At 48.8% G+C, this 12400-nt stretch overlaps 1 protein-coding gene across 2 annotated transcripts; it reads right to left on the reverse strand.

Annotated features, from left to right (window-relative positions):
• Window positions 1-1201: 1201 nt before the first annotated feature.
• LOC119299453 (disease resistance protein Pik-2-like) lies at window positions 1202-11119 on the reverse strand. 2 transcript variants are annotated; one of them, XM_037576685.1, is made up of 3 exons: window positions 10061-11119; window positions 1562-3581; window positions 1202-1431 (listed from the first exon to the last, which is right to left on the reverse strand). In XM_037576685.1, exons 1-2 carry the CDS (start codon window positions 10345-10347, stop codon window positions 2525-2527), a joined length of 1344 nt encoding a protein of 447 aa, XP_037432582.1. In that variant the 5' UTR covers window positions 10348-11119; the 3' UTR covers window positions 1202-1431; window positions 1562-2524. The 2 variants fall into 2 exon arrangements, with proteins under 2 accessions (XP_037432582.1, XP_037432581.1); XM_037576684.1 differs by having other exon boundaries at window positions 1202-1434.
• Between the last annotated feature and the right edge of the window lie 1281 nt (window positions 11120-12400).

A 12400-nucleotide genomic window follows, 5' to 3' on the forward strand; every position in this document is an offset into this window, starting at 1 on the left:
AGTACATGTACGTAGATCTGGGTTTTGTATGCCGCACCTGTAGTGTATGTCTTCCTCTGTATGTACGTGTATCTTAGGAGACAAGACACCGGTCGCACCCTTTGTGTGTGTGTGTGTGTGTGTATATATGTGTGTGTGTAGTGCACGATCAATGAGGTATCGATGCACCAAATCATTCTCTACACTTCTGAAGCTCTCCCGCCAGCCTGCAGCTCACAGACGTCACATCGCCGCCTGTCTCGGCCTGCTCTCCGCGCCTTGCTCTGTGGCAATAGTGTGTCGCTATAGTAGGGCTGCTGCCGGAGGTACTCCCGTCTTCCTGGAATTGATCGCTCTTATGCCCTGGGAGGTCTCTGTGACATGGAATCTGCCCGCATGTCGACTGGAATTTAATCCCTCTTATGCCCTGGGAGGTCACCGCGACATGGAATCTGTCCGTGTGCAACACAGTTGTGCTTTTAGTTTCTGTATTTCTTCCCGGTTTCCGTTTTTTTGGAAAAATGTTCATCCAAATCTATTCACTGTGATTTAGTTTCAAAAATCTTAACGCGCGAAAAGCAACTGTGAAACGGTTCTTTATTTGGACACACGATTTAAGGGATAAAACGTTTTGATATAATGAATTAAAAAACTCACAAGTTGTGACAAGTGTCTATCGCATATGTAGTGCGTAACTTTGTTACCATGAGAGGAGATGGAAGTGATATTTACATAGGGTACCTCTTAAGTAGTGATTACGCAGCTTTCCCTTAAAAATGATTGAAGGAGGGAGCTTCTAAAAATAACATCCTCCATTATTCTTAGTTCCGTAGCAACATAGTGTTGGCAGTGCCTTTCCTGACGCTCCGGATTCGCTGACTTGCCGTGACCAAGTGAGCCACGCTACATCACCGCTACCTTAGCCCACACAGGAGCCATCAGATTCCCATTCAACGCTCAGATCGATGATACCGTGCACCGCTACAGTACGCCATCTACAGAAGCAAACAATGAACTGCTGCGTCGGTGAACAGTGCTCGTCCACAGTGGATCGATCTGGGCCACTCTTATTCTATCGGACGCTTTACACTGGCTAAGTCAGGCTAATGTAGCTGGAACTTAGCCACACAAAGGCAGCGAATCCGAGCCCCTGCCCTGAATATGATCATACGCCAGGACTTTGCCGAGGAATAAAGAAGCATGAAACAAAGGGAAAGTTGTGTATTCTGAATGATACAATATTTAATCTTGAAAGTTGGATCACGAACACGAAACCAATTTGGTAAAGCCTAAAAAGGCAACCCCAAACTTGTGCCTGTTTTATGAAGGCATAGATGATTTTATCTGATTAGAGAGAAAAAGCTGAGAGACTGCATGGGTAAGTTGGCATAAGCGACGTCTTCTCCTTCAGTCCACGCTCCTCCTTGTCTCGGGAAATAGTTGCCAAGTAGTCTTCTGTTCATCACGGTATCGACATTTTTGGATTGCCAAAGCAAATGAGTGTGTTAGGAAACAACAAAAAGTGAACAGAAGTCATGTAGGAGATCGTTCGCTAGCGCTAATACTACTTGGATTAACATACCTTTTTCCAGCTTCTAGTCATCCTTCAGTTCTGTGATTTCTAATGCTTGGTGATTTCCAAGGTGGGTTCCTTGGGGTGGTTGGATAGCAGTTCTGTGATGGTTTTCTCTGCATCCTTGAAGGAAGAATCTCCAGCGCCTGCACAGTAGACGGTGGTGTGGACTTGGCAAAGATAAGAAACTGAGAGATGGCCGACTCCCTGAAGCCTGCTCTCCTCCCCAGCCTTGAAGTAGAGCCGAAGCTTTCGAAGCTGTGCCATCGCACCTTCTCCGAAGACAAATCCCAGGCCGCCGTCCTGGCACTCAAAGCTGAACACCTGAAGGCTGCGGAACTTGTCGGCCGTGATGGTCAGCGAGTTCTCTGTGGTCAGTAGGCAGCGAAGCTTGAGGAACACCAGAAGCGGCAGCTCGCCCAGGACCTTGAGACCCTCGTCTCCGAGTTGAGCAATGGCGATCTCTAGGTGGGTGATGCTCGAGCTGGTGTCCAGTGCCATGTTTGCTGGAACTCCACTCAAGTAGCAGTTTGGGCTCGTCATCATGAACTTCTGAAGAGCACGCGGAGGCACCCAAGACTTCACCAGAAAATCCAGGGAACTTGTACCGCCAGCAGCATCGAGGAACAAGGACTCAAAGGTGGGGATTCCAGATGAGCTCGACAGGCCAAGCTCGCCCAGGGAGGTCACGAAGCTCTTCCTCTGAGCTTCTGTGCTGCCATTATCATCCGCGAAACACCACTTCACCCCGAGAGTCCTGAGCCTCTTCAGCTTGGCAAGCTTAGCCAAGCATTCCAGTGAGTTTTGGTCCCCGATGCTGACCATGGAGAATTCCTGCAGCTCGTGCATCTTATCAACTTCTGCTGGCAACACATTGGCGTCCGTGGCGAGCAGGCTGGCTAGCTTTGGTAGCTTGTTTGCTGCAGAAAGGTTCTTCACACTGGTCCGTCTAACGTCCAAGGTTTCCATGTGTTAGAGTTCATCAACATCTTTTGGGAGCACAGTGACACCTTCTCCGCCAAGACCCAGATACTTGAGATTGAGAAGGAACAGCCTGCCTAACCCAGCAGCAAGATGTTCATCTTTCAGGCCTTCCACGTCTTCCAGATCCAGCACCCGTAGCAACTGGAAATCTATGAGGTGAGGTTCCATCCACTTGGCGATCCTGAAGAGGGTAAGGGACCGGACTTGATACAGGTTCATACTGTCTGCTTCTGACTTGAGGATGTCATCGTCCTGATTGCTGCTGAGGGAGAGTCGGCGGATCGCGTCTCGCGGTGCAGCGAGAACCAATTCAGCGTCCGTCGTGACGAAGTTCTCTTTGCTCGACAGGGACGCGATGAATTCAAGGATCACGCCGTGGACAGTGCATCCCACAGGCTGGTCGTCGTTGTGGCCAAACACCGGTTGAATTAGCCTCGTGTTGATGAGGGCGTTGAAGTAGCTTTCTCCCCTTTTCCAAGCACTTGCTTCGCCTGCTGGGATGAATCCTTCGGCAGACCATCTCCATATCAGGCGTCCCTTCTTGATCTCATAATACTTGGGAAAGATACTCAGATACAGCAAGCAAGTCTTCAGTGGCAATGCAAGGTCCGAATAACTAAGGTATAGTATCTTTCTTATCCCTTGCAGCATGGAGTACTGCTTCAGCCCTGACATAACATACTCCTCAACCTTCTTCCAATCTGCCAATTCCAAAAACTTCCTGGATAATAATCCAGCCATGACAGCAATGGCTAGTGGTACGCCATCGCATATTTTGGATATGTCGTTCAGAAAACCGTCCGAATCAGATGGTGGTTTTCTTTCCAAATCAAATATCCTGCTCGATAGCAGTTTTTTGGAGTCAACCTCACCAAGTTGACCCATCGGATAGATAGTATCAGTTGGACGGTTGCAACATAATTTGGCCACGTCGTGAATGCGGGTTGTTGTAATTATCTTGCTTCCATGCATACCATCACGCAAAGCGCACTTGATAACTTTCCAGACCGATGGCATACATATATCATCAATGACAATCAAGTACCTAATATGTATATTTAGCGGATATCAGTAAGATGGGTTGCAAACAAAAAGGTATACAAGGACTAATCCAATAGATGACAACTGAATGCATAGACCATGTGAACTCAAAATGTGATAAGTGAATCACGCACACATAAGTCCTCTTACAGAAGTGGAACTGAATACATAGACCATGTGAACTCAAAATGCGCAAACCTTCTGATTGCATTTTCAAAATGATTGCCATCTTACATCAGTGGAAAACATTTGAGGATGAGAGTTTTAACCTCAAACCAACAGCCATCTCTTTCTTGCATGAAGTGAAACTGACTAAAGAGGCACTACAAAGACCATTTGACATGCCAATCAGCATCAATAGCTCGGCAGAACATTTGAAAGCAAAGAAATTACAGAATCTTTCATAATAAAGTTCTTAGCACTCTTTTTTTTTCTAAAAAACATCTTAAAGAGAACCTCAATCTAGTTGCGCACAGGATAAAACATAAGCAATGCCATCACAGGATAAAACATACAACTCCCAATCAAGATGCCCAGTTACCTAGGTGCCCCAAACAAATAATCAAAAGAGTTGTTTGGATATTGTGTAAGCAATGCGACAGATGATGATTTTTTTGTGTTTTACTCTGTTGCCTCTTACTTTGTTGAATTTCAGATTTAATAACCATATTACTGAGTAAGTTAATAAATGGCTACGCGCATCGAGTGCTACGGTGCTCCTTCTTTCTAAAAAATGTTTTGATCAAATGTGATATAGTAAACATGAATAAATAAACTTCTAATATGAATTTTATTAGAGATATCGTAGGAAACAGTTCGATTCGAGCATAACGGTTATTTTTCCTAAATTTCTGATATTGGCTCAATTGCTGGGACATTTGTGATCATGTGGTTCAGTTACCTATGATAAAGTTCTGAGAAGTTTAGTTACCCCTAACAAAAACACTCAGAACTATCATCTCTTAGAGGATGGCTAATAGTATAGCAAGCGGATGACTGTATCCATCAACAAGCCCCAAGACCACCCGCAAAAAAAAAAAAAACCAAGCCCCAAGACCGTTGCCCCCGACATCCATTGACCACTTAATCCCAACATCACCCAGTAGGCGACCCCGTCACCAATACCGTAACACACAACCACTGTGACTTTAACACCCACGAGTGCAAGGAGTGCCCGAGACGCTCACGTCGGCTAGACTTGGCCGTAAATCAATCCGACAAACATCAGAATCGCCAGAGCTAAATGATCAAAGACGGATGTGGCACAACAAGGCCGAGCAGAGGACAACAACCTTCATTTTTTTCCACCATTGCCACCGGTAAGTGGATACTTCTTTATTTTTTTTCTCGCATCACGCAGCCTCATAATAGACTTTTCCCATAAAAACTTCCCATTCTTTGAAGTTGGAGCTAGCTGGAAGTCAATCATGATCCAGTGCTCTATGGTGGAGCTGCAACTCTTGGGTGAATCCGTTCCAAAGTGAATGGGGTCAAGCTTAGCTGATTTTGGAAGGATGGAGCAATTCCAAACAGGCTCCTAGTATTATAGTTGTTGATGATTTTTTCTATAAACCTTGTCAAATTTTACACCGTTTGACTTTCTGTTTTTAGCACGGAGGGAGTATGAGTTATCGGTTTGTCTAATTCACCTCTAGATGTTTTCTAAAGATGTCATATCTAAACTCCCACAAATAACGCAACAACAAGGAACAAAAAAAAAGCTAGGACAAAAAGAAATAGACCACAAACATAATGGACATCAGGTATGTCACATCTAGATGTGTCCTAAACAGACCCGTCACTTATCTTCTCTACTACCTAAAAAAACGTAGTGTTTCGTTTTTCCTCTTACGTTTCCTCCAACCTCTTCGTGACTTCGTCCCATCCCGACGTACGCTGCCTCCCTCTCCTCGTCCGATTTTTCATCCCCACCAATCTTCAAACAGGAAGGTCTCCCTGGTCCCTGCCACAGCATAATTTCCTACAAATCAAAGGTAGATCACGACAAGACGCACACACACAATTCTCGTGGGATCCCTACCTACGCTAATATCTCTCGATCCCTTCCATCTATAACTCCTAAAATATCTCTCGATCCCTTCCATCTATACCTCCAAAAATCTCTCTCTTTTCCCTCAAAAGAGAAAATTTCTCTCTTCGGTACTGGTGTATATATATATACACACATCCGATCAGTCGACATCCGCCGCCTTCCATTGGGCTTCCAATTGCCTATAACCCACGCACGACCATGTGATCCGACGTGAAAAGCCTTGGATGGCCGCGTGCAAAATCGCTCATGTGCTCTATTGTTACCTGGCGGCTGTTGAGCGGGACCTGGCCCTCCGTCAGGTCGAACGCGGATTTATAAAGCACGGGTTTCTGGACACCTCTTATCTATACCCTTCAATACTGCTTTGAGATCCGTGCGACACAACTAACTTACAACACAAATTTTTCTTTTTTTTGTTCCTTCAAAACAAGACAACATATGGACTTCAACCCCACATTCTAATTAGAATGTTTTGTTGTCCTACAAAGTTTCATGTTCATATGTTGTTCTATTTTTAGGAGAAATAAAAAAGACAAAAGTTGCTCGCACGAATCGCGATGTAAAAATGAATGGCTAGATAAAGGGTATAGGAAAGCCTATGCTTTCTCAAATGTTAACCCCGTCATGATCCTTGCATCCCATCCGCCATGTTGTCCGATCTAGCCCTCAACGTCCGTCGCCGCGCCATCCGATATTCTCAGAGCCCATCCGCAGGTCTGCCTGTTCGCCGCGATCTTCCTCCATTGACCGATAGAATTGGCACCAAGACAGCATAAATCACGGCCCGGGCAGCCCGGCAAGTCGGGGCGGACTCGAGCATGGTGAGAGCTGACCAGTGACGCCCCGAAGGTCGAGCTGTTGCAGTAGAAGAAGTTGCATCAGACTGACGCGGTGGTGTGCATCGCCCATGATGAAGATGAACACGCCTCTGGGCGCAGGTTGAGCTGGGCGGCGTGGTGCTGACAACTAGCATGGCCAGCACCACCAGGTACTGGTGCAAGGTCCACACCATGTACCGCGACATGCTAGAAGAATACTATGCTCTGAAGCATGTCATAGGAGCTTCCTGATGATGTTGTGCTGGTGTAATCTTCCAGATCTTGCCGGATGAGAAGGAAGTTATTTTCACGCCCAGGTGTTAAGGGCATCTCCAGCCGTTGGCCCCCCAGGGGGCGCCTAAAATCGTCGCCTGAGGATGAGCCTGCGCAAAAATTGAGCCTGGGGGTGAGTTGGTCCCCAGCCGCCGGCCCCAGGGCCGCCGCTAGGCACTTTTTAAAATAAAAGAAGTTCGGCGAAGTTCGGCTTAAACACGATAAAATTCGGCCAAACACGATAAATTTCGGCCAAACACGATAAATTTCGGCACATTTCGGCGAAGTTTGCGGATTTTCATTACATAGCACATATACATAAACTAATCTAAAGGAAAAACTGGCTGAAGTCGCCGCCGTCGCCGCCATCGTCGTCGTCGGCCTTCTCCTCCTTGACGCGGGCGCCCCTGCTGGACCCCTGCCCGGCGTCGCCATGGCGGACTGGTGGCGGCGCATTGTCGTCGTCGTCGTCGCTGTCGCAGATGACGACGACTCCGCCTTCGTCGCGGCCGCGTCGACGCTCCGCGAAGCGAAGCAGGGCGCACTGGCGCTCCTTCGCCTTCTCCAGGCGCTCCTTCTCCATCGCTATGGAGTCCCTGCGCGCCCATTCCAGGGCCGCGTCGTCGTCGTCGAGCTCCGTCGTCACCGGCGCGGCCGGCTCCTTCTTCACCGGCGCGAGCCCCGGCTCCGTCTTCACCGGCGTGAGCCCCGGCTCCGTCTTTGGCTTGACGAAGCGCGGAGGAGGAGCCGACGAGTAGGCGCGCCGGCCGCCCTCGTTGATGACGATGCCGGCGCTGCGAGTGCGCCGGCCGAGCGGCGTCTCCGCCGCGGGCTCGGCCTTGACGCCGAGCAGGGCCAGAGTGCCGGAGGAGTGCGATGAAGATCGGGAGGAGGAAAAAGAGGAGGAGGACCCGAACCTCCTTGGCGCCCATGGCCCGGCGCGTCGGTGCTGCGCTGGGGTGGCTGCCCTCGCCGGGTACGCCAACGGCGGGTCGTTGCCGCCCTCAAGGTACGTCAGCACGCCCTCGAGTGTGCGGCCGGGGACGCCCCACCACAGGTGGTGCCCCTCGCTGTTCTGCCGGCCGCCGACCACCGGCGCGCCGTTGGTGGACGCCAAGCACTGCTGCTGGCGGCGCTCGAAATACGCCGCCCAAGCCGCGTGGTTGTCGGCGGCGTACTGGCGGAGAGAGAGTTGGGCGTCGGTGAGGGAGGTGCGCACGACCTCGACTTCCTCGGTGAAGTACTTCGGCTTCGCCACGACGTCGGGCAACGGGGGAATGGGCACTCCGCCGGCGCTGAGCCTCCACCCCGTCGGCCCGGCGCGCATGTCCGGCGGCGCCGGGATGTTCGCCTGGAACAGGAGGCAGGACTCCTGTTCGCGGAGCGAACGGCGGCCGAAGCCGTTGGCCGCCGCCTCGTCTCCGGGGTAGCGTTCCGCCATGGCGACGGGCTCGGGAGTGGTAGAGAGATAGAGGGAGGGGCTGGGCGGCGGCGCTCGGGAGAGGTAGGGAGAGGGAGGAGCTGGGCGGCGGCGAGGGGCGGGGCTGGTGTGGGCACAGGCGAGTGCAGGCCACCGGCTATATAGCCGCGCCGCACCCATGTGTACGCGTGCGAGGGAGGGGAGGCGTCGGTGCGTCGTCCCGTGACGCGCTGCCCGTGAGGAATCAATGGCAAGGCTGACCGGCGGCAGCCTTGCCATTGATTCCCCGCGGGAACCGAGGCCGTTGGGGGAAGACGAGGCGCCGTGTCGCTGACGCGGCGGGCCCGCGGCTGTTTCGCGCCAAAACAGTTCGCCCCGGCGCCCCCGGGCGCCCCCCAGCCCGCCGGGTTCGGCCTGGGTCCGCCGACGCTGTTTTCGGCCCAGGCCGGCGAAAATCGGGCTCCTGGGGGCGCGACTGGGCCGTTTTTTTGGTGCCGGCGCGAAAAAATCGTCTGGGGAGGCCTTCCTGTGGGCGCGGCTGGAGATGCCCTAATGGATTTAGGCGCTCCACCCTTGATGATTCCTTTTAAGGTAGGTTGTTTTGTCCATTATTATTTTGGCCATGAATCTGTGATGTATCAATTAATTGGTTTACTATCTCCCTACAATGTGTGAGATAATAGCAAATATTTGTGCAACTTTCATTTGTCATGATGTATCGATGAATTTCTTTCTTAACCTACAGGTTGCTAAACATGACATCAGAAAATAAGAGAATTCTACCCACTGTTCTTGCCAAATCGTACAGATCAACTAGGTGCACTGCATGATTTAATGTTAGTTTCATTTATTTTCTTTGATTACTATTAACATTTATTGTGATCACTAATTAGCAAAAAAGATCAAATCATATACGAGGTCAAAGACAATTACTATTCGGACGGATAAAGAACAAAATACATCACCATTACTTGATTTAGTACTTCTAAACCCTTTAATTAGGCATCAAAGGATGAGTGCCCTTACAAATGATGACATCTAAGAACAAGCTGTATGCATAATCCAACAAAGAAGGTTAGCTATACCTTTTTTGTTGAGGAATTGGTCAGCTACATGTTGACAGGGAAAACTAGGAATATGAGCTTTAGCCAGGCATCAATTTGTATCACTCTCAAACATTTGATCAAGCGGCTAGCGCAAGTTGGTTGTCTACACTCAAAATCAGGCCAACTGTTCCCCACCATGAACTGTTCAGAAATCCCCTTCCCTACTTGCACACCCCTACACATAAAAGCTCAGGCAAAAAAAATGGGCATATTTAGATAATGTGGGCATTGGTTGTTGTTTTGTGTAAGCGACCTTATTGTGTATTTCAGGAATTTGTCGAAGATAATCATGGATGGTGTAGTTCACTCTTGCCATGTTAGGCTTTGCATATTGTGCATCAGTGGCCATCAGTTTGGATTCAGAAGTAAAAACACTTGATAATCATGAGAACTCTGAAGCTGCTATATGTTAAACATGATTGGTGTTGAACAACTAGAGTATGTGTGCTCCCCGTTGCAACGCACGGGCATTTACCTAGTATATCACAAAAGGTATTTTTTGTGTACTAATCTAGTATGGAAGACCTTTGTTTCTGCATCTTGCAAATGCAAGGAAGTTCGACCTTCGAATTTCTCATGGTTTCGGACATGCCGCCCATATTTGTAAATAAAGAAGGCAAATTTAACCTAACGCCTAGTTGGGATGGCGAGTGACTAGCTATAGCTGGTCAACCTAAATGCATCCATCGTACTAGTACGTCGAAATAGATAGCAGAGCACACTGCACGGAAGAACTAATATGACAGAAAAATGTAAACTAGCTAGGGATGCGATAAAGCAGGAAAACAACATATATAGTTGGTGGATGCGCACCTCTTTTTTTCGAGGGATTCTCTTAGTTGTTTGATGATTTGCTGCTCCTCCATTGATTCCAAGCCTGCAGGTTGCCCGTCGCTGACTTGAGACAACATTTCCAACAGAGTGGTCCGTATGTGCTGGTTACGGCCAGCATACACGAAAGCATGGCACTCAAATCTCCCCCGAAGCTCATGATACACCTCATTAGCAAGTGTGGTCTTGCCAAGACCTCCAAATCCATGGATCGATACCACCCTCAGCTGTTGCTCTTTGTCTCCCATGAGATGGTCAACAACTTCCATTGTCCGCCCATCGATAGCCACAAGGCGAGGCTCCTCCTCGTAGATCAGCTGGGTAGGGATGATGGCGCTGTTGGGTCCATGTTCATCGGCTTCAAGGGTGTCGTTGGTCCCCAGATTCTCCAGCTTGTACCTCTTGTGCCTCTCGTTGGCGTCTTTGAAACGGTCGTGAGCTCTGTGATTTCCTCCGCGAACTCTGGCGTCTTTGCGGACGATCTCCTGTCCAGCAACCTCCGGAACAGCTTGGGGGGCTTGCTATCTGGTGCTGGCGCCGAACGCTGCTGCACGTAGATGTCGATGCAGTCTTCTGTGTCGTAGCCCACCTCGCGGACCTGCCTTGTCCACTCCTTGGCTTGCACATCTGGATCATCCCGCGTGGCAACCTTGAACAGGAGAGCTTCCATGGTGCTCAGCTCGCCCTTGAGACTATTGGTTTCCTTCCGCACCTTCTTCTCCTCCTTCAAGTTAGCCAGCTTCACCATGAGGGAGTTCATAACTCCCGTCGAGGCGCTCACCATAGCTCCTCCAACCATGATGCTTTGGTTTCTGACCTCGCTTTCCCCTTCCCACAAAAAAAGAACAAGGAACCAGCTAGGTATTTGGATTGTATGCTAAATCGACCGGCGCACTAGAATGAATGCATGCTCCGAACAAAGGATTAACACCCTTTCTCGGCGATAGATCTGAATGAGCTAGGAGCGCGGTGGTCTTGAATAGACAAATAATGGGTCCTAGCTTCTCCCAAGTCGTGGAAGTCTCGACCCCCAACGAGCTGACTATATTGCCATACTTGCTTCCATGTGCATCTTCAGTTGATTACATACCACTAGACGCTCCTTTAGACACCGACCCATATGCATTTTGTTTTCCTGATATAGGACAATATATTAATATTAAAAAGAGTGAATTCCATTTTTTCCCCTTTACTTGGATTCGTAACTAGATAAAAATTTGCAGGGGCATGCAGGGGTGCGCGAGCACGCACTTGTTCAGCCCTTCCCGGCCATATGATTTTCTCGCGATGCGTAAAGTAGTTGGATCCCGCATGAGGGCATAGTAAGTTTTAATCTTTGAAACTTACGATTTCGTATCTGAAACTTATGATTTTCTCGGTCGCTCGTATCAAATTTCAGAGTTGAAACTTTAAGCCATTTTTAAGTTGTGATTTTGCCGGTCGCTCATACTAAGTTTCAAAGGTTAAATCTTAACATATTTTTTTAAACTCTTCAGAATGGATCTTATTTGAAAGCCCTCTGTAGGATCGAAAGTATGTCTAGAGGGGGGGTGATTAGACTACTTGACCAAATAAAAACTTAACATTTTCTCAATTTTAGTTCTTGACAGATTTTAGCTATTGTAGGACAAGTCAAGCAATCATCACACAATTCAAGCAAGCATGCAAAGAGTATATTGGCAGCGGAAAGTAAAGCATGCAACTTGCAAGAATGTAAAGGGAAGGGTTTGGAGAATTCAAACGCAATTGGAGACACGGATGTTTTTCCCGTGGTTCGGATAGGTGGTGCTATCCTACATCAACGTTGATGGAGACTTCAACCCACGAAGGGTAACGGTTGCGCGAGTCCACGGAGGGCTCCACCCACGAAGGGTAATGGTTGCGCGAGTCCACGGAGGGCTCCACCCATGAAGGGTCCACGAAGAAGCAACCACCCACGAAGGGTCCACGAAGAAGCAACCTTGTCTATCCCGCCATGGCCATCGCCCACGAAGGACTTGCCTCACTAGCGGTAGATCTTCACGAAGTAGGCGATCTCCTTGCCCTTACAAACTCCTTGGTTCAACTCCACAATCTTGTCGGAGGCTCCCAAGTGACACCTAGCCAATCTAGGAGACACCACTCTCTAAGAAGTAACAAATGGTGTGTTGATGATGAACTCCTTGCTCTTGTGCTTCAAATGATAGTCTCCCCAACACTCAACTCTCTCTCATAGGATTTGGATTTTGTGGAAAGAAGATTTAAGTGGAAAGCAACTTGGGGAAGGCTAGAGATCAAGATTCATATGGTAGGAATGGAATATCTTGGTCTCAACATATGAGT

Source organism: Triticum dicoccoides, chromosome 5A (assembly GCF_002162155.2).
Source record: "Triticum dicoccoides isolate Atlit2015 ecotype Zavitan chromosome 5A, WEW_v2.0, whole genome shotgun sequence".
NCBI lineage: Eukaryota > Viridiplantae > Streptophyta > Magnoliopsida > Poales > Poaceae > Triticum > Triticum dicoccoides.